Here is a 25,314-nt window from a genome sequence, read left to right on the forward strand (position 1 = left end):
TTTCCTGCAACCAGTGACACCTTGTCAATCAATCAGTCAATTTTATTTATGAAGCCCAATATCACAAATCACAATTTGCGTCAGATGGCTGTACAGCATATATTGTGACATCCTGTGATATTTTAGAAGACTTAGAGTCTTTAGAGACTTCTGTTTAATGAGGCATTAACAAACTGGATCAAGTAAAAGGTAAAGAGACACCTCAGCCATTTATAGTAACAATCTGTATGCAAAAATAATCACTTTAAATGGACATACAGTGACGGTGTTCAGTTGCCCTGTGTGCCTCCATTGCAGCTCATTCCACGGCTTCCAGCTGCTGCCAGCTCCCTCAACACAATTCCAAGAATTTCTGTTCACATCAGTCTCTCTGACCAATTTACACTGGGAGATAGGGTCCAGGTTGAAAAATGCTATTCATCCTTAAAGAGACGATCTTAGTTGTTTATCCAAGAGACTGGATCAAAGAGCCTGGATCTCTTAAAGAAATCTTTGTGATTTGCAGTCCCCCTTCATGCATGTTGTAGAGTGACATCCCTCTGTTGGAGATGACCCTGTAAGACACATTTCTGTCAGCATGTTGTAGGTAATATCTCCAAAAATGCAATGCCCAAGTGTGTGCTGTTTGTATCACTGCATCAGTGACAGTAACTGTCAGCTACATCAAGTCCATTAACCTAGCAAAATCAGATTGTTGCTTATAGACAGTTGCTTCTGTAGTTTTATAGATTAAACCCACCAAAGATTCAATGAGTTGATGTATGTCATTAGTGATGCTAGTGGTGGTGTCCTGGATCTTTCTCCGGAGTGCATCATGTAGTGCAGACTGCAGGGCAGCTTCTGAGTGGCTATTTCCAGTCCAGAAAAAATGTTCCGCAAGGTTCTGTGCTCGGACCAATCCTATTTGCTCTATATATGCTGAATGAAACAAGATCATATTTCTCCTGTTTTAGCTTCTCTGCACTGGCTCCCTGTAAAATCCAGAATTGAATTTAAAATCCTACTGTTAACTTATAAAGCTCTAAATGGTCAGGCTCCATCATATCTTAGAGAGCTCATAGTGCCATATTATCCCACCAGAACACTGCGCTCTGAGAATGCAGGGTTACTCGTGGTCCCTAAAGTCTCCAAAGTAGATCAGGAGCCAGAGCCTTCAGCTATAAGGCTCCTCTACTGTGGAATCATCTTCCTGTTGCGGTCTGGGAGGCAGACACCGTCTCCACATTTAAGACTAGACTTAAGACTTTCCTCTTTGATAAAGCTTATAGTTAGGGCTGGCTCAGGCTTGGCTTGTACCAGCCCCTAGTTAGGCTGACTTGTACTGGTACTTTCATTGTACCACAACAGCCAGAATTATAATTATAATATTATTACTTTAATTAATGTTGTTGTAAGCTACTGTCATTCCTGTCTGTCCTGTATCTCTCTCTCTGTCTCTGTGTCTCTCTCTGTCTCATTGTGACATACGGATTACTGTTAATTTATCATGTTGATCTGTTCTGTACGACATCTATTGCACGTCTGTCCGTCCTGGAAGAGGGATCCCCCCTCAGTTGCCTGAGGTTTCTACCGTTTTTTTCCCCCGTTAAAGGGTTTTTCTGGGGGAGTTTTTCCTTATCCGCTGTGAGGGTCCTAAGGACAGAGGGATGTCGTATGCTGTAAAGCCCTGTGAGGCAAACTGTGATTTGTGATATTGGGCTTTATAAATAATATTGATTGATTGACCTCTCGCACCACTTCTATTTGTTATAGTGTACCGTGCTCCTGGCCCGTATTCTGAATTTTTATCTGAATTCTCAGAGTTTTTATCCAGTTTAATTCTTATATCAGATAAAGTTATTATTGTCCGTGATTTTAAAATTCATGTTGACATTGATAATAACTGTCTCACTACTGCATTTATCACATTGTTAGACTCCATTGGCTTCAGTCATAGTGTACATAAACCCACCCACTGTTTTAACCACACTCTGGATCTAGTTGTGAAGCATGGAATTGAAATTGAAAACTTAATAGTGTTTCCACAGAATCCCTCTCTATCAGATCATTATTTAATAACTTTTGATTTCTTCCTACTCAATTACATGCCACTTGGCAACAGTTACTATTCTAGGTGCTTATAAGATAGTGCTGTAGCAAAATTTAAGGAAATTATTCCATTGATGTTAAATTTATTACCATGTCCCTCTGTAACAGAGGTTTCCCATACTGACTTTAAACTCTCCCAAATCCATTATCTTATTGATAGCACTGCGGGCTCACTGCGAACAACACTCGACTCTGTCGCACCTCTTAAAATGAAGTTAACGAAGCAAAGAAAGTTCACACCTTGGTACAACTCCCCAAACCCAAAAATTAAAACAAATATAACGAAAATTTGAAAGGAATTGGCGATTAACTAAACTGGAGGAATTTTGTTTAGTCTGGGAAGACAGTCTCAAAATGTATGGGAGGGCCCTCCGCAATGCCAGAGCAAACTATTACTCATCATCAATAGAAGAAACCCCAGGTTTCTTTTCAGCACTGTAGCCAGGCTGACAGAGAGTCAGAGCTCTATTGAGCCTTGTATTTCTTTAGCCCTGAGCAGTAATGATTTTATGAGCTTTTTCAATGACAAAATTCTAACTATTAGAGGCAAAATTCATGACCTCTGGTCCTCACACAGCACCAATCTGCCCTTAAACACAGCTGTAATACCTAATAAATATTTAGATTGCTTCTCCCCGATTACTCTTCAACAACTGACCTCTATGATTTCTTCATTCCAGTCATCAACATGTCTCTTAGACCCCATCCCAACTAGGCTACTTAAGGAAGTCTTACCTTTAGTCAACACTTAAAGTCAACATTAGACATGATCAATATATCTTTATTAACAGGCTATGTACCACAGTCTTTTAAGGTAGCTGTAATTAAACCTCTTCTAAAAAAACCCACCCACCCAGAGGTGTTAGCTATCTAATTTTCACTTTCTTTCAAAAATCCTTGAGAAAATAGTCGCAGACCAGCTGTGTGACTTTCTCCTCGCTAATAATTTATTTTAGGAATTTCAGTCAAGATTTATATTGCATCATAGCACTGAGACAGCACTTATTAAAATTACAAATGATCTTCTGATTGCCTCAGACAAAGGACTCATTTCTGTACTTGTTTTATTAGATCTTAGTTACAGGGACTGGAACATTTAATTAGCCTTAAAGGTTCTGCACTATGCTGGTTGAAATCTTATCTGATCAATTTCAGTTCTTTCACATTCATGATGAATCATCTTTACATACTAAAGTTTGTTTTGGAGTTCCACAAGGTTCTGTGGTCTGACCAGTTCTGTTCACTTTATATATATGCTTCCCTTAGGTAACATCATTAGAAATAACTCTGTAAATTTCCATTGTTATGCAGATGATACACAATTATGTTTATTGATAAGGCCAGAAGAAATGGATCAAGTAACTCTACTTCGAAAATGCCTTAAAGACAAAAACCTGGATGAGCTCCAATTTCCTTATGTTAAATTCAGACAAAACTAAAGTAATTATTCTTGGCTCCAAACACCTGAGAAACTCTTAATCTGATGATATAGCTTCTCTGGATGTCATTGCTCTGGACTTTAGCACTACAATAAGAAACCTCGGAGTAATATTTGATTAAGATTTATCTTTTAACTCCCATTTAAAACAAACTTGACGGACTGCGTTCTTTCATCTGTGCAATATTGCAAAAATTAGGCCTATCCTGTCCCAAAAAGATGCAGAAAAATTGGTCCACGCTTTTGTTACCTCCAGGCTGGATTACTGTAACTCCCTATTATCAGGTAGCTCTAATAAGTCTTTAAAAACTCAACAGCTGATCCAGAATGCGCCAGCACGTGTACTGACAGGAACTAAGAAACAAGATCACAGTCTCCAAAAGTGGTACAGGAGCCAAAGCCTTCAACTATCAGGCTCCTCTTCTGTGGAATCATCTTCCTGTTTCAGTCCGGGAGGTAGACACCATCTCCACGTTTAAGACTAGACTGAAGACTTTCCTTTTTGATAAAGCTTATAATTAGGACTGGCTCAGGTTTGTTTTGGACCAACCCCCAGCAAGGCGGACATAGGCCCAGTCTGCCGGGGGACCTCCTATAATACACAGAGTGCCTTTTCTCCTTCTCTCTCTCTCTCCTTAGTTTCTGAAAAGTTGGTTCTTCTTCACTTGCTAGCATTCATGTCTTGTTACTGCATCACGTTAACTTGGCTCTACTGCATGTCACTAACTTGGCTTTTTTTCTCTGGAGCCTTTGTGCTCCACCTCACTTCACTTCACTTCACTTCACTTCACTTCACTTAACTTCACTTAACTTCCCTTTATTAATTGTCCCTTAAAGGGCGATTTGGTTTGCAGCAGACGATGACATAATCACACAAGTCACATTAAAAAAGGACATACAACATAAAACACACAGGCATGAGCAGCAAAATACAACAGGTAAGCCAAGTGTACGTTGTTCAACGCATGACAGGTAACTAATCCAGATAATAAATAAATAAGTAAATAGGTTGAACAAGCACAGATACATATACATAAACATATAGCAGCAACTACCTCCTCCTCTCCATGGCATTTAGAGCCCGGATGGAGGTAGGCACAAAGGAGAACTTGTACCTGTTTTTAGTAGCCAGGGGGACAGTTAAGTGCAGGCCAGAGGGAAGCAGCTTAAACTCTTGGCTGAGAGGATGAGTATCATCCATATGAATGGATTTTGCGTTCTTAAGCACCTGTTTGTTAAAAATGTCATTCAGGCTATTGAATTTCACCCCAGCTGTCTCGCAGGTTAACTCATATCACACTATTGTCACAAACATATACTAGCATATTTTAATATATACTTACAACATATTGTACCACAACTACTGTTATTATTATTATTATTATTATTATTATTATTATATTATTACTTAACCGTTTGGGCCCTAGGCCTTTTTTGGGATATTTTTACTACCTTTACTTTTAATCTCATATCACAGTCATTATAAAGACTAAGGACACATGCTATATCTTGTTTTTTTCAGGACAATCTGGGTTATCCAGACCATTACATGTCCTTCTATGTGCCTGTATTTTATATTAATTTTTATATCAATGAAAAAAAAATCTGTGTTACTAAATTCTTACATTTTTACATGTATCTCACCATAGCAAGTTGGAAGTAGACATATTCTGCCATATATGAAGAGGAGAGACTCTCTGGAATCTGGCAATATAAAAACCATGATGGTGGGACATTCTGTCACCTCACAGTTTGTGCCAGAAGGACATCATTGCCAGTATTTTTTTATTATTGCAAGAAATTCCATTGACTCATTCACAAGTCAAAAATGTGTTTTATTGGAAGGAAACATGTAATATTTACATCTAAGATAATAGAAAAATAGTCAAACAAGTGCAATGATGTCCTCCAAGATAATATTTGCCACTTCGTTTGCAGTAAAAAAAAAATTCTGGACATTTTCTTTTCGACATGATCTTAACTTCTCCGTGCTCTGTGCTGCTCTTTGACCTGACGAACTGACCTGCCCCGAACGGTCAGGTCCTGAGGTTATGTCACGCACATAATTAGGCTACAGTTGTCTGGGTGCGCAAAGGTGAAGTGCGCTGGTCTTGTCATACAAAGTTTGATGTGTCAACCACATACTGGATATGTAATTGTAATTTCATTTTCTTTGTGTATTCTTTGTGTTTGCAAATACTTCAGATGTCTAGACCTCTTAACCAGATACAAAATCCAGCAGGATACGCCAGGTGTGAAAAACACTCTAGGGGGTCGGAACCAATACTTGCAGCAGACAATAGAGTGTGAAAACACTGGGTAGGGGCACTGCTTCCTGCCACTGACAGACAGATGTGAAACACATCTTAAGAGGCGGTCCTCAGGTATAAATGTTTAAGCTTTCCCATGCTCGGGGTCTTTCTTCATTCTGACCGCTTGTGTGCTGATTGACCTTTTCTTTGCAAAGAAAATAAAAACCTTGTCGGCCGGCAGAAGTCTCTATTTCGTTATTCACCAGCAGCAGAGAATTTCCACAACAATTTGGTGTCAGAAGTGGGATCCCGTGAGCGATCGTCGTCGCAAACAGTGACAGGCAATCCTGGAAGGAAAAAGATTTCCAGCCTCCAACCTCAAATCCTCTTCTGAGAAGGGTGGACGTCTCAGATCGTTGCCGCTGGGATTCCACAAACGCAATTCAGCGAAATTCATCTGGTGAGCACTGAAATATTGACATTTAAATTCTTTTTTTTTAATTTTGGGTTTTTAATTTGGCATAACATTTCCATTTCTCATGTTATCCACAACTGACCTGCTTTTGCCGCTTGTAGCATAAATGAAGCGACCTGCTTTTGTCGCTTGTAGCATAAACGAAGCGACCTGCTTTTGTCTCTTGTAGCATAAACGAAGTGACCTGCTTTTGTCGCTTGTAGCATAAACGAAGCGACCTGCTTTTGACGAAGTGACCTGCTTTTGTCACTTGTAGCATAAACGAAGCGACCTGCTTTTGACGAAGTGACCTGCTTTTGTCACTTGTAGCATAAACGAAGCGACCTGCTTTTGTCTCTTGTAGCATAAACGAAGTGACCTGGTTTTTATCGCTTGTGGCCTAAACAAAGTGATCCTTACAGAGACGTCTGTATTGTAATAGTCATGCACGACCTCCACATTTGGAATGGGGAGTAAGATTTCCGTCGAGGTTGGACCTCCGGAGGGGCCTACTGTGGATGTTATGAGAAGGAAATATGGGGATAAAAGTCTAAAATATTTAAATGTCTGGACAGCTGAGTTTGGATTCCCAATAGGGGATCCCTCAGTTTAAAAAACCTATCAATATTAGTGCGGCGTTTGACACATCTGACCATCAAATTCTACTGCAGAGACTGGATCACTTAATTGGCCTAAAAGGTTCTGCACTAAGCTGGTTTAAATCTTATTTATCTGATCGTTTTCAGTTTGTTGACGTTCATAATGAATCATCCTTACGTACCAAAGTTTGTTTTGGAGTTCCGCAAGGTTCTGTGCTCGGACCAATCCTATTTACTCTATATATGCTTCCTTTAGGTAACATCATTAGAAATCACTCTATAAATTTCCATTGTTATGCGGATGATACTCAGTTGTATTTATCGATGAAGCCAGAAGAAAGTAATCAATTAACCAAACTCCATAACTGCCTTAAAGACATAAAAACTTGGATGAGCACCAATTTCCTGATGTTAAATTCAGACAAAACTGAAGTTATTGTTCTTGGCCCCAAACAACTCAGAGACTCTTTATCTGATGACATAGTTTCTCTAGATGGCATTGCTCTGGCCTCTAGCACTACCGTAAGAAACCTCGGAGTAATATTTGATCAAGATTTGTCTTTTAATTCTCATTTTAAACTAACCTCAGGGACTGTATTTTTTCATCTGCGTAATATTGCGAAAATTAGGCCTATCCTGACCCGAAAAGATGCAGAAAAATTGGTCCACACTTTTGTTACCTCTAGGCTGGATTACTGTAACTCTCTATTATCAGGTAGCTCTAGTAAGTCCTTAAAAACTCTCCAGCTAATTCAGAATGCAGCAGCACGTGTACTAACAGGAACTAAGAAACGAGATCATATTTCTCCTGTTTTAGCTTCTCTGCACTGGCTCCCTGTAAAATCCAGAATTGAATTTAAAATCCTACTGTTAACTTATAAAGCTCTAAATGGTCAAGCTCTGTCATATCTTAGTGAGCTCATAGTGCCATATTATCCCACCAGAACACTGCGCTCTGAGGACGCAGGGTTACTCGTGGTCCCTAAAGTCTCCAAAAGTAGATCAGGAGCTAGAGCCTTCAGCTATCAGGCTCCTCTCCTGTGGAATCATCTTCCTGTTACGGTCCGGGAGGCAGACACCGTCTCCACATTTAAGACTAGACTTAAGACTTTAGGCTTATAAGCTTATAAGCTAGTTAGGGCTGGCTCAGGCTTACCCTGTACCAGCCCCTAGTTAGGCTGACTTAGGCCTAGTCTGCCGGAGGACCCCCCTATAATACACCGGGCACCTTCTCTCCTTCTCTCTCTCTCTCTCTCGTATTCTATTACTGCATCTTGCTAACTCAGCCATTCTGGATGTCACTAACTTGGCTTCTTCTCTGGAGCCTTTGTGCTCCACTGTCTCTCAGATTAACTCATATCGCAGCGGTGCCTGGACAGCGTGACGTGTGTGGTTGTGCTGCTGCCGTGGTCCTGCCAGATGCCTCCTGCTGCTGCTGCCATCATTAGTCATTAGTCATACTTCTACTGTTATTATACACATATGACTATTGTCACACATGTATACTGCCAGATATTAATACATACTTTCAACATATTGTACTACAGTACTTATCCGCTGCGAGGGTCATAAGGACAGAGGGATGTCGTATGCTGTAAAGCCCTGTGAGGCAAATTGTGATTTGTGATATTGGGCTTTATAAATAAAATTGATTGATTGATTGATTGATTGATTAGAAGAAAAACTGAAGGGAAAAGAACAAGAAATGAGAAGGAAAAAGAAAGTTTCTGTTAAAAAAAAATTAGAAATTATGGAAGGTCAAAAAGAATGTTTACAGATGTGGAAAGGAGAAGCAGAGACACAAAATAGGAAAACAATGCAGAAACAACTACCCTTTTCATGTGAAAAAGTTGAAACCAATGAAAAGCAAAATTCACACACGCAAAGAACACCAGGCTCGCAGATCGCCTCTTCTTTGTTTCCACAGTTGGCGGCTTTGAAGCTGGATCCAGACCTCGACAGCAACCCACTGTTTCGTCCTTCAGCTCCACCACCATACAACTCTGCAACACCCAATGAGAGAAGATGTTTGCCACAACAAAAAACAAGTTCAGAAGCAGCTCATCCTGAAGTGCCCGTTCCACCACAAAACTCTAACTCCTGCTAACAAGCCAAACCAACTTGTGGGGCCAGAAGAAGGTACTGCACCACACTCACACACATACTGAGCAGATTAATACACAAGCTATTGAGAGTTCAGACAATAGATCTGCAGTTGCTTCAAGAAGTTTCCACAACATACACTGACCATCGCAGAACAAAATGTTGTATTCTTAGTTGACTCAGGAGCCACACATTCTGTGATAAAAGCTTTAGAATTCACTAAAAAAAACAAAATTAACTAGAGATTATGTGTACTCTGTTGGTTCATCAGGTCAAACAATTGGAGAAAACATTACTGTCCCACTCAAATGTGCGGATGAGTCAAATACAAGCTTTAAACATGCATTCTTGCTCTCTGAAGTCTGCCCCATTAACCTGATGGGCAGGGACTTGATGTGCAAATTAGGCCTTTGTCTGATCTCAACCCCAGAAGGTGTCAAAGTTCACAGACTATCTGATCTGGAACCAAATTTTTCACACTCCTCTGTCCACCACACCCCAAACCTGAGATATGCATATCAGTAGAAATTGCAATCATCAACAATTATCTTGGAGGACATCATTGCACTTGTCTTGTTACAGAAGCTAGGAAAACAGTTTTAACAGCTTCAACAGATTTCATGACACCAGAGGACCTGCATTGCACCTCTCATGTGTCACCAGGACCGGATGAGCCATATGAGGAAGGTTGGTTGAGGGAGAGATTTGACAAACTCACATTGACACACATTTATTGGACACAACACAAATGTGCTATACCAGTCTCTCTCACACCAGCTGAATGTGACATGTACACCATGGACCATTCAGTCCCACACATCACACTTGCAAAACACACATCAGATAACTGGGAAGATTTGGGCCCATTTATAAAATCATGTCAGCGCGCAGCCGATTGGCAAGAAACATCTGATCGATCTATTTTATTTTCACCAACACTGCAGTGCTAGTCTAAAACTTTAACATCTGTTGTGCACACTCAAAGAAAAATCCAGCTGGTACCTAAAAGCACTTCTAAATCTTTTTCTTTTTGTCCGAAGAACAAGCTACAGCTATTACAGCCCTACAGGAGGTCCCTAAGACACTGTGGGCTGTCGGTAAGTATGATGTTGGCCTCATCAAAGCCTGTGAACCTGTTGTCATCACTCCAAAATCAAACTTTAGACCTTGCAAGACTCAATATCCACTTAAACAAGAAGCCATCGACGGCATAACACCAGTCTTTGAGTCTCTTAAAGCAGCAGGAGTAATTGTTCCCTGTAATGACTCTCCAATGCGCATACCTTTGTTCCACTTTGCTCCCAAACTCAATTGCTGTTTGTAAATGCCTTGCTCATACTAACAACTCAGATTCTGTCTCTGTCGGAAACGCAAGAGCCGATGCCGCTGCAAAAAGACCTGCACTCCACTATCCTTGATAATTTGTTTGTTTCAACTCCAGTCTCTATTCCCAGCTCCCTTACAGCAATACAACCTTGCCTGCCCAAACATTTCTTTCCTCACTTTGCAAAATTGACACATGGATTGGACCATGTGTCAAAAGGGGGGAAGTTGGATACCATAACTCAACACTGGTTCACCAAAGGGCCCTTATTTATTTGAGCCAGAATACACTGACGAAGAGCTTCGTGAAATTGAAGAACGGAGGAGGGGAGAGAGAGAGGTACAACAGATAGAAGACGACAGAGGAGGAATGGCTGCTGGAAGGCTTTAGCTCTGGAGATTGGTGGTGTAACGTTACCTGTGAATGCTGTACCCCAGTGCCCACAGAAGAGGAATATCTCTGTTGCAAGGAATGGGACCAGTTGCAGCCTTAGTTAAATGGTAAACAACAAACATGGCAGCACATCGGTAAGGTAAGACAACACGTTTAGATGTCGTTTTCTATATGTTCTCTGACATTTATCCTAACGAAATGAGGTGGTCTTTGTGGAGAAAAAGCTTGTTTAGTGGACTAACTTTGCACTTGAAAGGATGCCCATTCAATTACGTTTTAACAGGTCTGACGCTACGACTGTATCTAGGCTAATGGCTAACATGCTAACTATTATTTCTATGTCACTATTGACTTGAAACAAATTTAGGACGATAGGAGACGGGTTGAAATAAACCGAAATTTCCCTTTAAGCTTTCCCATGCTCGGGGTCTTTCTTCATTCTGACCGCTCGTGTGCTGATTGACCTTTTCTTTGCAAAGAAAATAAAAACCTTGTCGGCCGGCAGAAGTCTCTATTTCATTATTCACCAGCAGCAGAGAATTTCCACAACAGACAATATGGAGATATTTGCATCTTGAAAGCTGGACTACGAACTTGGATAGACAGGGAGAAACACACGCATGCCTAAGACGTGGTAAGATACAATATCCTCACTATAAGTGAATGATAACGAGATCTGTAGAATGGATTGTAAAGAAATTTGTCAAGTTTTTATTTTGTAGACAATTGATCTGTATTTATAGCATGATGGGATGACAGTACAAGTATGTGTTTGGTATCACAGGAAAGCTCCGGTACTGCACTTTAATGTGATATGCGTGGCATTTCTGTGCATCCCTACATTCGAGAGTAATCCATCCAAGAGTAATGTGTGTTCAAAGCATAACTTTATCTTGTTTTTTCCTTGTGAAAACATCTGACTACCGATAAGTGCTTGGTCTTATCGGAAACCTGTGGTTCCGCTGTTTCACTTGTCTTCTCACTACGATGAACGGTTGCGGAGAACAGGTGTGAATTTGGACGCACTTTGCGTCGTTCGGGCCCATAGGGTTAAATTAATGTTGTTGTAAGCTATTATCATTACTGTCAGCCCTGCATCTCTCTCTGGCTCTATCTCTCTCGGTCTCTCTCTGTCTCAATTTCTCTCTCTGTCTCTCTTTATGTATCATTTTGTCATAGGGATTACTGAAAATTTATTATGTTGATCTGTTAACACCATACGTCCAGCCCTAGTGGGTGACAAGCTGACAGCAATGCAGGTGGATGCCCCCCTGGTGTCCTGGATTGTAGACTACTTGACTGGCAGACCACAGTATGTGTGCTTGCAATGCTGTGTGTCAGACAGAGTGGTCAGCAACACCGGGGCCCCGCAGGGGACTGTCCTCTCTCCCTTCCTCTTCACTCTCTACACCACGGACTTCAGCTATTGCACTGAGACCTGCCATCTTCATAAGTTTTCTGATGACTCTGCTATAGTTGGATGTATGACCAAGGGTGATGAGGATGAGTACAGGGCTGTTGTGGATAACTTTGTCACATGGTGTGAGCAGAACCATCTGCAGCTCAACGTGGCAAAGACAAAGGAACTGGCTGTGGATCTGAGGAGGACCAAGACACCGGTGACCCCTGTTTCCATCCAGGGGGTCAGTGTGGACATTGTAGAGGACTATAAGTACCTGGGGGTACACACTGACAATAAACTGGACTGGGCTAAGAACACTAACGCTCTCTACAGGAAGGGCCAGAGCCGTCTCTATTTTCTGAGGCGACTGAGGTCCTTCAACATCTGCCGGACTATGCTCAGGATTTTCTATGAGTCTGTGGTGGCCAGTGCTATCCTTTATGCTGTTGTGTGCTGGGGCAGCAAGCTGAGGGTGGCGGATGCCAACAGACTCAACAAACTGATCTGCAAGGCCAGTGACGTTGTGGGAACGGAGTGTGACTCTCTGATGGTGGTGTCAGAGAGGAGGATCGTGTCTAAGCTACAAACTATCTTGGACAATGTCTCACACCCACTCCACCATGTGCTGGTCAGGCACAAGAGTACTTTCAGTGGGAGACTCATACCACCAAGATGTACCACTGAGCGCCACAGGAAATCATTCCTGCCTGTGGCCATCAAACTGTACAACTCCTCCCTCTGAGTGGCCCTGAGACTTTTTTACACACTGCAATAATCTAATGTAACTTGTGCAATAACCCCATATCACCTTGACTGTATATACTCTTTATTTATGTTTATGTTTGTTAATAATTCCTGTTTATTTAACTATATATTTGTAAATACTATTTTTTAAATTTCTTATATTTCCACGTATCTTTCCTCTCTTGCAAGGAGCACCTGTAACATAAATAATTTCTCCTCGGGGATCAATAAAGTATTTCTGATTCTGATTCTGATTCCTGAGGTTTCTACCATTTTTTCCCCTTTAAAGTTTTTTTTTTGGGGGGGGGGGGTCCTTATCTGCTGTGAGGGTCCAAAGGACAGAGGGATGTCGTATGCTGTAAAGCCCTCTGAGACAAATAAATTGTGATTTGTGATGTTGGGCTTTATAAATAAAACTGATTGATTGATTGATTGATTGATTGAATGTGCTGATGTTTGTTTACGTACTTTGGTTTCAACAGTATGGCCTCATGGTCACTCTTGCAAAGCAGGGGAAGGGATTCTACTCTGTTGCTGCTTCTGAACTCTGTATTACAATGGTCCAGTGTTCGTATTCCCCTTGTGGTGCAGTCAGTATGTTGATGGAAGTCAGGCATTACCTTTTTAAGGTTAGCCTGATTGAAGTATTCAGCAACAATGAGTGCAGCGTTAGGATTACCACTCTGTGAGCAGTTCAGATCTTTGCAGAAATCCATCAGGGCAGTCTCTGTATTTGCCTGTGATGGAATGTAGACCGCTGTTCTGGCTACTCTTGCGTTAAAAAAAATGTAAAACTAGCAGAGTAGTCTTCTGAGGAGGAGGTCTATGACTCGCTAAATAATAAGCACTCGCGGAGATCTTTCCAGGTTCAAAAAGGGTGGTGAATTTATTTACATAAACAAAAATAATCTCCGTGGTTGACTTCATACAAAAAACAAAACAAAAGGTTAATTTAGCGGTAGATAAAATGTCTCACTCCTCACTCCTTCAACACAAAAAGCTGACAGCCCCGGACCCAGCTGTACTCTATCCTTAATCATAGGAGGAGGAGGGCTGTGAGCTGGCTGAAAACAATCAGAATAAATTATCATTTATCTGCAATATATAATGTACCACTTCCAATAATTAATCAACATTATTACCAGCATTATTTTCATTTCCAAAAAATTAATAAATATGAAAAAATATGAATTGGCTCCAACAACCGCTGTGGTAATGTCCAATGTGAATTCCCTCAGTTGAAAATGTGGTCTGCATTTGGTTGACAGTAGCACTAGATCAGGTGAGCAGGAACAGGATAGCAGTTAAATATTCCTGCTGTCACACCAGTTCTTATTCAGCATAAAGCACACACCTCCTCCCTTTTTTTTCCTTGAGTCCTCTGTTCTGTCACATTGATCATGTGCAGGGGCGGACTGGCCATCTGGAGGTTCTGGAGAATCACAGAACGGCCGGTGTTGCACCGAAATCTGTGACCATCGGAACCTGTGACCGCAGGGGGCGATGTTGCACATTGTCTGCGTGTGTGTGGCCATCAACAATGGCAATGGAAAGTAGATAGCCTTAAGGTAGATGTTGTAAATTACTTTTATTATAACAACGTTTTGTGTGATAATGTATGCACTGTTTAATAAATGAGTAAACATCGACACAGGTGCTCTGTTATTGCCTCAATATTTGGACAGATGTATTTTCATTTCAAAGTTCAACTGTAAAGAGCTAGATGCACAGCCATCAGAATATGTGACCTCACTGAATCTGCATAATAATGAGTTTAAACCTCAAAATAACTGTTTTCAATCCTTCTGTCATCCTCTCACATCAATATGGACACATATATGTGTATTTGGGATCATCACAGAGATAGAAACACAGAGGTCACATATTCTGATGGCTGTACAGCGGTCACAGATTCCGACGGTCACAGATTTCGGTGCAACACCTGTACTCCAGGACGGCCAGCGGCCGCCACGCAGTCATCACCCTTTTTCTCCCTGATAATCTACTGTTCCACGTCCAGTCCGCTAGGTGGCAGCCTTTAAATTGGATGCCAGCTGGCCCATAGATATCTATGAGCCGGCCGGCCGGCAATCAAATTGAAGAAGAAGGAAGTGCATACTATATACGCACCGGTTGTTGTGGGCTGGGCCGAGTCAAAGTCCAGGGCTGTTTTTTAGTCCCAGTCCGCCCCTGATCATGTGATATTGCTTAACATTGCGATACAAATACATATGCATTTTAGATTTGAGTTTCTTGTCAAAACTCACCTGCAATTCACATGCCGTCCCTATTAAACTCAAGGTGTGACAGTTATTACCTGTTGTATAGCTGTTGGAGGGCTAAGGGGTTACTCAGTGTTATTACGCAAGGAAAAAAAATGTTTCTTAATGGCACTCAAGGAAATGCAGAAATGAAACAAACATGTCAATCAATCAATCAGTCAATCATTCAACCAATCAATCATTTATTTGTCACATGGAATTATGCACAGTACAACTCCAGTGAAATGTGATCAGCCATCCATCAGCTCCCTTACCTTGTACGCTGTTATTTAATCTTTTTTTTTTTATAATTATTTTTTATTGAGTGAATAGAGATCAATTACAGTCATCACCGCGACATAGCGTACCTTCGTCATTTAAATCTCACAGTTCAATCTGAGTCATCATCGGTTACTTATCTACATATTCATAAATGTTCCATCACGGCATCCTCATAAGCAATATTCGTTCCCAATCCACCCCAAAACCCAGAACCACCCTCCTCCCATCCCTTCTTCCCAACCTTTAAACCCACACCCACACACGCACACACACACACACCCGCACACAGTTTAACGTGGAATTAGATTACAATAAAGCAACACGAAACAATACAGGAGAGAAAAAAATAAAAAATAAATAAATAAACATAATAATTAAATAATTAAATAAATAAGAGAATATAAATAAAGTAAAATATGTTTGCAAATGGGTTACTTACTTTCTAGATAATTAATGTGATTACTGTATTGTATTGTGTCTGTGGCTCCACTCATTTTACAGAGCATCATAAATTAATTTCCATATCTCATTGAATTGTTTAGCTTTATTACATTCTTATTATTATTACATTTTTCTTCAACTTTTATAATTTTTTCACAATACCAAAAGGCATGAATGAGGGAGTCACTCTGCGTGCCACATTTTAAGCATTTACCAGAAGAGCTGTTGTCAAACTTGTGAATTTTGTCTCTACTATGATATATTCTTGTCATCAGTTTGTACTGGATTGGCCTTAAATTTTCATTCGTAGTAGTTTTGTATGTGAGTTGTAAACATTACTTCAATTTTTCCCTGCATCTTCTGTGCCCAAATCTATATTCCATTTGTTGTATATGTTTTGAAGCAAATCATCGTTACTCTCAGCTTTATTAAGGATATTTACGCAATATTCGTTCCCAGGGTGTACCCTGGTGCTATATATATAGCTATATATATAGCACCTATCAATCGTGTTTTTTTTAATTTTATTTTGTTTATCCCTTTTAGTTAGGGTTTCCCCTATCTCAGTTGGATATCTATTTTTGAGGTTAAAGTTTTCTGTTATCCAGTTTTTCAGTTGCATATATTTAAAAAATTCTATGTCTTTCAGTTTATATTTATTCTTCAGATCCTGGAAGGAGATTGGTTGATAATATCCGATAGTTTTAGAATTCCTCCCTTTATCCACGTCTCCCAGTTCAGTTGAGTATTTTGGATAGTTATTGATGAGCTGTTCCAAATGTGTATATGTCTGGGGATCTCTATTTCTTGATCTGTTATCTTTTTTATTTTTTTCCAAGCATTTAATGTACTATTAATTATAAAATTAACTGTTTTAATTTTTTTTTTTTTTTGAAAAGAGAGCTAAAAGTAGACTATTAGATTGTAACTGAGCGTTTTCAATATCTATCCAAGGTTCTTCATTTTTATTATTAGTTATCCGGTCAATGTAAAACATTTGAGCGGCATTATAATATAGTTCCAGATTGGGAAGGTTTAAGCCTCCCTCATGTCTGGGGTAATGCAGTAATTTCTTCTTTAGTCTGTGAGCTCTATTCGACCAGATGAATGAAGAAATCATTGAATTCACTTCCGTAAAAAAAGATTTGGGTGGGGGGGCTGGAGCCTATCCCAGCTGACATCGGGCGAGAGGCAGGGTACACCCTGGACAGGTTGCCAGACTATCACAGGGCTGACACATAGAGACAAACAACCATTCACACTCACATTCACACCTACGGACAATTTAGAGTTATCAATTAACCTAGTCCCCAATCTGCATGTCTTTGGACTGTGGGAGGAAGCCGGAGTGCCCGGAGAGAACCCACGCTGACACGGGGACATGCAAACTCCGCACAGAAGGGCTCCCACACCCGGGATTGAACCGGCAACCCTCTTGCTGTGAGGCGACAGTGCTAACCACCACACCACCGTGCCGCCCGCTTGACCAAAATGTTGAGTAAAATTCTACTGGGAGGCCATCCATTCCTGGGGCTTTTTTTTTTAGGAAAAAATTTAATTGCAGATTGAATTTCTGTGAAGGTAAAGTCTGTATTAAGTTTTTATTTTTGCTCCGTTGATAAACGTTTCAAGTTGAGTGATTCAAGAAAGGGAAGAGGGTCATAGTCGTTTACTTCTGATGTATATAAGTTCTCATAATATGATTTAAATTCCTCATTAATGATACTATTATTCCTGTATACTGTGTCTAATGTTTCAGTTTTTAGAGATATGGGTTGTCTCTTTAAAACTTTTTTAACTAATGAGGTTAGATGTTCACCTGATTTGTTGGAAGAAATGTGATTAAGTTTATTTGAATTATGTCTGAAATCATTTGCTTTCTTACATAATAAACTGTCCAATTTCAATTTTAATTCCTGCAACTCAATTAATTAGATCCTACTAGCCTGTATCTTATGCTTCCTTTCTAGAATACTAATTTGATCCTTTAATTTATTATCTCATTGTCCAAGTTTGCTTTCTTTTTTGCCGCATATCCTAACATCATTCCTCTTATATAAGCCTTGAACATATCCCAAATTATACCAATTTCTGGTCTGTCTTGAGGGTCTCCATTATCTACATTAGTTTGAATAAATAACTCTATATGACTTTTAACATGTTTTATAAATTCAGTTTCCATTAGATATTTTCTATTCATTCTCCACGTCCTATCAAACTGGGTATTTTGTTTCGGAGACAAAATACAAGTGACAACAGCATGATCCGATATAATAATGTCATTTATTATACTTGATAATACATTGTCTAGTCCAATCTTAAATATAAATAAATATTCATCTGTAACTGTTTTGTGGATGTGAAAAATATGTGTAGTCCAATGTATTGGGATGTAAATTTCTCCAAATATCCTGCAATTCATTTACTGACAGAAAATTCAAAAGATTTTTGGGTGGATTCATTTTTCTATTCTTGGATGAGCTGTCATATGGGCTAAATATGTTGTTCAAATCGCCCCCCAATATAATCACTCCTGTCGGTGAACTGTCTAGCACATTTTGTACTTTGTTTAAAAAAGTCATATCTGAAATAGGGGGTTTGTAAACATTAATGAGGGTATAGAGTTCCCCAAACATTTCACATTTAATAATTACCATAGATATCTGCATGTTGGGAGAGTAACTTAAATGGTATCCTCTTATTAATTAATATTCCTACCCCTCTGCTCCTGGAGGAAAATGTTGCCTCAAAAACCTCCCCCACCCATTGTCTCTTAAGGTATTGGATTTGTCCAGCTTCAGTCCCTCAATGAAGCTCCTGCAGAAAAACAATGTCAGTGGAAAGTTTCCCTAAATGGTGTAAAACTCTATGTTTTTTTAGTATCTTCCTGTAAACTATTCACATTCCAGGCTGCAACCTGAAAAGTAATAGGAAGAGTTTTTACCAAATTTTTATATGCCATGATCTATATCAAATTTAAAGTTAGTGGCTTTTAAAATGGAACCGCAAAATAATAACCTACCATCTATTAGCAAGGAAACCCAACTCAATAGAAAACATCTTAGAACCCACATGAAAAGTTGCTTTGTTAGAGCTATAAACCCCTACTCCATTTTGGCGAGCAAGCAATGGTCTTAACAAATATTCCTCCTCACTCACATCTTCAGAATTTTACACTCATAAATTATCCCACAAATACACCTGCCTCTCTACCTACTTAATACCAAATAAACCTTCCTCCTTCAAAGATTTCATCAACTGAATGTTTTTCCCCCTCCCCCCTCCATCTATCCCTCTCCCTCCCACATCTTCTACTTTATACCTAGAAAAATAAACTTAGATTAAAAACTTTGTAGTAATCCTATCCATTTCTTTTAAGTGGGAAAAGGGGGGAGAGAAAAAAAAGAAAAAAGAGAGAAGGAGGGTAATAATCAAAAAATAAACAAATAAATTAATAAATAAATAGGAAAGAAATTAAATTACATTTACTGAAATGTTTTTGCATTTTGTCTCTGTGTTCAGTTTGCTAAATGGATTTTCAAGGCTGTCAAAATAATTGTCAAATTTTGTTCTCATCATTAGGAAGTAGTTTTACAACATCTTCTTTGACATTTGAATGCAATTCCTCTACAAGCTCCTCCATATTTTCAACAACAGTCTTTATGACATTAGTAGCCACACCTCAGCCTTGGAGTTTTGCAATAAGGGATGCATACATTTCTTGGGTATGTTGTTTGTTCTCATTGCAGCTTTGATAATTCTCTGGTTGCTCTGGAATTAAAGTTGATACAGTTTGCTGATCAGATACATCAACTGAAGGAGTGATGGGTTTGTTATCGATTTGATCTAGACTTTCAGCGCTATGTTTACTATAGAGATGTTTCCTGAAGCCCGAAAAAGTGCAAAATCTCTGGTGGCATCCATTCTGGTCACACAGTAATTGAAACTTCTTACCAGGATAAAAGGCATGTGAAAGCTTGAGATGACGGGCCAACTGTTGAACAGTGACAAAAGTGGACTTGCAAATGAAGCATCTAAACATCAAACTCTTCAGTTAAGGAGCTTAGCCCTAAGATCCTTGACTCTGGGAGTTTCATGAGAAAGACCTACATCAATGTTGTAGATGGTGGTCTGCACAAATGTGTACATGCTGTTTAAGGCCTTGTCATAGGAGATGCCAAACACATAATGTGCTTCGAAAAGTTCATCAAAGGCTGACAGGGAAGACTTGGTCTTGCAGGGAAGGAGCTCACCATCCAACCCGATGTAGTACTCATGGATGCTGTTTGTTGTCGTCCCAACTGCCAGGATGTATGGCTGCTTCCGCTGGTCTGGACCAGAGTGCTTGTGAAGGCTGCGACATGACTGCAAGATAACAAACAAAAATATAACTACACTGTGCATTGCATTTTGATGGATGAATAAGACTGACAGAAACCTTTGGATGTCAGTTAGTTTTTTTTAATGCGGGATCTGTTCAGCGTGCGATAAAGCAATCAATGTTTTTGTAGCGCGGTCACAAATAATAAAACATCAGAGGGGTCATCGATGTTGTCTACCTTATCACATGTGCCTGTACACTCCAATACATTGGTGATACAAATGGACAACTAAAAATAAGAAACAAACACAAGACTGCAGTCAGAAGAGGTGAAACCCACTCTGTAGTGGATTGGCACTTTAAGGATGCTAACCAAAAAGTCTCACACTTAAAATTATGTGGTATCCAAAAAATCACAAGGCCTCGACATGGAGGTGACATTGAAAAGAAACTGTCATATGACCCCATCATGTGACTATATGTAAGACAATCCACCTGTATATCTCCTTTGTTTGGAGTGGAAGGCATGATAGTTGGCCAATGTTGTTTTCGGAGTGTGAGTTACACCATTGCCTATTGGATGGATACAAATGGAAATCAGGACACACTGACCTTATGAAACTTGACTACATGCTCCACAGCTTCCCGAATACTGATCTTCACCTCTCCTTTCTTTCCACTTGGTGGTGGTGGCAGGAGGTAGACCAGCAGTAGCAATGAGGCCATGTCACTATCCCAACTTAAGAAGGGGGGAGAGCACCTGCTTTTAGCATGAAATACACCTCATGAAAGCCCTTGATACATCAAAATTCAAATTCGAAAAGCCCTCACCAATAAAAATATAAATCAATATTTGAAAAGATGACCAAATACACACCAGGTTAATGTCAATCATTTACCTGGGACCTCATCATCCTCATCAGGGTTCTCCTCCACAGACTGGATGAGGTAGTCAAGCAGGGGTGTCTTGCTGAGGTTTTTGGCTTGCTCTATCACTTTGGCTTTCAGGAGTGTTCCCCATTTCTCAAGGAGTTTAGATGAAGTCTCAGCTCCAAACAGCAGCTCAAAGTCTTATAACACCTAAAGGAGGAAGTAGAGGTAGTAGTGGGTTTGCACAGCTGTTCCTGATGGAAAATACATTGTAAATACAATTAATGTGAACTTACCAGGCCTTTTGTGTCAAGGAATCTCTGGAACACTTGTAGCACTGTGCTGCATTGCTCAGGATCATGGATTAATTTTTGTCTGTGCTGGAATGTTGCTCTCATTTTAATGAAGATCTGTTCTTTGTCTGTGCTGTGTTTCAGTAGAGATATGGCCTCGTGACACTGGTCTCCCACCGCCACTGCTGAGCTCTCACTGTGTGTTTTTAAACTTCCAGGCAATGTAGCCCTCATTGCTGTCTGCATCATAAAAGTGTTCCTAAAGAAATGTACAAAGAATAATTTCAGCATGAATCAACAAGTGTTTGACCCCCAAAAAGCAACAAAACATTATTCATTTGTAAAGGAAATTTACAAGTAAAATATTGCTTACACTGATTGCAATCCTGTTGTTAAAGCTGTTACTATCAACACTGTTATTGCAACAACAACAAAAAACCTGTATATATTACTCCTAAGAAACAAAAGCATTGGTTGCCATAACTGTAAGTATTGGGAAACATTTCAACTATAAGTATATATACTTATACTATACTATAAGTAAGACCACCAAACCAAAAAAGAATAAATCTGGCAACAATATACAATATTTACAATATAAGGAGAAATGTTCTATAAAAAACTTCACCTCTTTGGCCTGTGCACTGTCATTAGTTTGCCAACTTTTTGGGGACATCAGAAAGGTGTCATCAGTGCGCTGTCTTTTTGGGGACATCAGAGAAGCATCACTCTCCGATGAGCATGAGGATAGGGACAAGGTGTCTGTGCACGCGGACTGGACAGGGGTGTCTGAAAAGGGGGAACAACATCATTTTCAAAAACATTTTCACATGTTGTCACACATTGGTACTGCAACACTGCACTGTATACATTATACACATGTATATATATACATGTCATCCAGCACATATATGTTTGTGTCAGTGGATATGCTGAACTTCTCTTTAGCTTTGAATACAGAAAAAAAATGAATGAAGCCAGGAATATGCTATATTATTGATGTCACTGCCACAGATACAGAGGCTGTTTTGATTAAAAATGCAACAAAGTGGGAAAACAATAAGCTTTTAGCACCATTTCTGTCTTAATTGGAAAATGTACTGTAGACTTGAATGGTGCATTGGTGCGAAGAAGACAATCTACTCTAAACTGCAAAAGGGACAGCCGTATGCAACCGAGAGGGATGCTGATGGTGGCCTGACTGCAGAGGGGGGAGGCTGCCCACAATGCAGCTTCTTGAGTAGGGATGGATATCGTTGGAATTTTATTGATGCTACTACTCTTAAAGATAACCTTTACTGGTGATTTATCAATACTCTTATTGGTTCTTTTTCATTTAACTTTTTCATTACAACAACTGCTTTGAAAATATATATTATCTAAAAAAGAATAGATTCAGAATGGAATTAGAAATTAATATTTTAAATATAACTATGTTTCTAGAGGAGCAACTGTAATGTTTACAACAGCAAAATCACTATATAAACTCAATGTCTCACTGTACACAAGTCTAAAATGTCAATAACATAAATAATATTCCTGACATCAAAATACTGAGTGAGCTGCCAGCAGCTAAATTTCCAAGAGTTTACCACATTTTGAGATATGTGGCAAACTAAGCTAAACAGTTAAACAGACTTAACAGACTACTGTAACATTACATACAAAATATTAGTTTTAAATACATATTTAAAGGTACAGTGTGTAATAATCAATGTATTTCGTAGCACTTAACAGAACAAACCTAGAGAAAAATGAAACATAATATTCATAAATGTGTTTAAAGAATATAATCATTTAACTATCAAAATAGTTTTGCTTTTAAATATTTAGAATAAGCCTTTTATTCATATAATAGTGGGTCTTGCTTTGCAGACGCCGACATCTTGCCCATTTTGAGTGGGTGAGCGCTGCAATCTAGAATCTGACCACTGGATGTGACTGTTTTCTGCAGGTATCAGCAAATCTAATTTAATGCTTTTTAATGCCCTTTTTAATGCCACTTGAAACAAATTTAATGCCCATGCCCGACTGCAGATACAGTTTTATATATATATACATATATATATATATATATATATATATATATATATATATATAGACAAAATTTAAGCATTTGACAATGCTAATCTTGAATATTTGAGAAAATCTAAATTTACATTAACTGTCACTCTTTAGTGAATTAGACATGGCTCACAAGACGGTTTACAGTCTCATTTGCACATTTCAAAAATAACAAAACCAGAAACCTGAAGAATGATGTGAAAAACTAACTCTAACCTGAAAAGGCTGGAGGCAGTCACTATAGTGGCAGGTGTGGTGGTAGCAGCAGCAGCTGCAGTTGTGGTGGCGACAGCAGAACTTGCGTTGCTGGTCACGGCAAAGAAATTCGGCACAGTTAACTGCTGCCTGTCTTTAATCGCCAACTTGTGACTATCTGACGGCATGTGTGATTTCACCGCATTGACACCCATTGTGCAAAGTTTGAAGATCTTTTTGCATGCGCTGCAAAATGCCTCTCCGGGTTTACCGGACGGGCTTTAACCAGGTTCTGAATAGTTCCTCATCCAACCACTTCTGCTGAAACTTGCATTTTCCCATTTTTCCGACATTTTCTAATATTCCCTCCGCTCTTTCGCCACAGCATGAGCACGCTCACAGCACGTTGCATTCCAAGCATCCGGTGTTGTGACTTCGTGCACCGGCCGTAAACAATAGCCAATCAAAGGGTTCCGCCTGTCAATCTTCACATTATACTTCCGATCAAAATTATTAAATGTTTATATAATCAAAATAAATCGTGAATAACAATGTTTTTTTCCATCAAGTGTATTTAATTTTTTAATTCCTCTGGACATCGAATTTAATGCTTTTTAATGCCATTTAAGGCCTTAATTTTTGCAAAATCTATTTAAAGGAGCAATAAGCAAAATCGTTTCACTGCTAGGTTCGCTGTTGTGCACTGCCTGTAGAGCACAACAAAGCAGTCTGCCTCTGCTCTCCAACCTGTACCTGTGTCACATGAAACACCGGAATCATAGCTTTCCGAATGTTTTCACAGCAAAAGAAAATGATAAAGTTACACTAAAATGATGTATAACAGAACTTTCATACAGCTTTGCACACACATTACTCTTGGATGGATTACTCGCGAATGCAGCATCGCACAGAAATACCACGCATATCACATGAAAGCGAAGAAGCGGAGCTTTCCATTGATACCACACACATCATTGTGCTGTCATCCCATCATGCTATAAATCCAGATCAAACGTCTACAAAATAAAAACCTGGCGCATTTCTTTACAATCCATTATACAGATCTTGTTATCAGTCACTTCATATAGGCTAGTGAGGAATATCGTATCTTACCACGCCGGATTTCCACTGGATGCGTGTCCGTTGTGGAACGGCAGCGCTGGTTATCCGCTGCGTGCTCCGCCGTCCGTCAATACCCACCGGCTGCGTTTGCTGTGCGGTACGGTGCAGCTCCGCAGGAAGACATCTCCTCGTCCATGGTGTTCACGGGGTGAAATGACGTCTGAAAACCTCTGACCTGTTGACTTCAGGCCTGCCTCTGCCCATTATGTAGTTTTTAAGGTGTAGTGCAGGGAAATATGATCCGCCGTGAACACTGTGTATTTTATTTTGAAAATTAACCGGATGTTTTATCGTGTTTCTGTGCACGACTTCCTGCCCCGCACGATCTGCTCTGTGCTCAATTGCTGCGTTGTGCTCCGGCGTCCGGCCAAAATAGAAGTCCTGCGTATCTGTTCCGGAGGGCTCCGGAGTGCCGGAGCTGAGACAGAGCCGGAACGCAGCACAGCCGCAGCCAGTGGAAACACACACATTGACTAGAATGGAATCCTATCGGCTCCGCTGCCGTGCCGGAGCAGAGACGCAACCAACACGCATCTGATGGAAATTGGCCTTTAGGCTTGCGTGTGTTTCTTCCTGTCTATCCACATTTGTAGTCCAGCTTTCAAGATGCAAATATCTCCATATTGTCCAGTTGACACTCCATCAAACTTTGTATGACAAGATCATCC

The 25,314-nt window shown here is 39.8% G+C and overlaps 1 protein-coding gene across 2 annotated transcripts; it reads right to left on the reverse strand.

Annotated features, from left to right (window-relative positions):
• Positions 1 to 16,601: 16,601 nt before the first annotated feature.
• On the reverse strand, positions 16,602 to 23,934 carry LOC117252242 (uncharacterized). 2 transcript variants are annotated; one of them, XM_078171017.1, is made up of 6 exons: positions 23,546 to 23,934; positions 21,894 to 22,054; positions 21,269 to 21,524; positions 21,002 to 21,182; positions 20,715 to 20,841; positions 16,602 to 20,146 (listed from the first exon to the last, which is right to left on the reverse strand). In XM_078171017.1, the coding sequence occupies exons 5-6, from the start codon at positions 20,826 to 20,828 to the stop codon at positions 19,832 to 19,834; spliced, it is 429 nt and encodes a 142-aa protein (XP_078027143.1). In that variant the 5' UTR covers positions 20,829 to 20,841; positions 21,002 to 21,182; positions 21,269 to 21,524; positions 21,894 to 22,054; positions 23,546 to 23,934; the 3' UTR covers positions 16,602 to 19,831. The 2 variants fall into 2 exon arrangements, with proteins under 2 accessions (XP_078027143.1, XP_078027144.1); XM_078171018.1 differs by having other exon boundaries at positions 20,715 to 20,862.
• Between the last annotated feature and the right edge of the window lie 1,380 nt (positions 23,935 to 25,314).

The sequence above is a fragment of the Epinephelus lanceolatus genome, chromosome 9, assembly GCF_041903045.1.
Source record: "Epinephelus lanceolatus isolate andai-2023 chromosome 9, ASM4190304v1, whole genome shotgun sequence".
In the NCBI taxonomy this organism is placed as follows: domain Eukaryota; kingdom Metazoa; phylum Chordata; class Actinopteri; order Perciformes; family Serranidae; genus Epinephelus; species Epinephelus lanceolatus.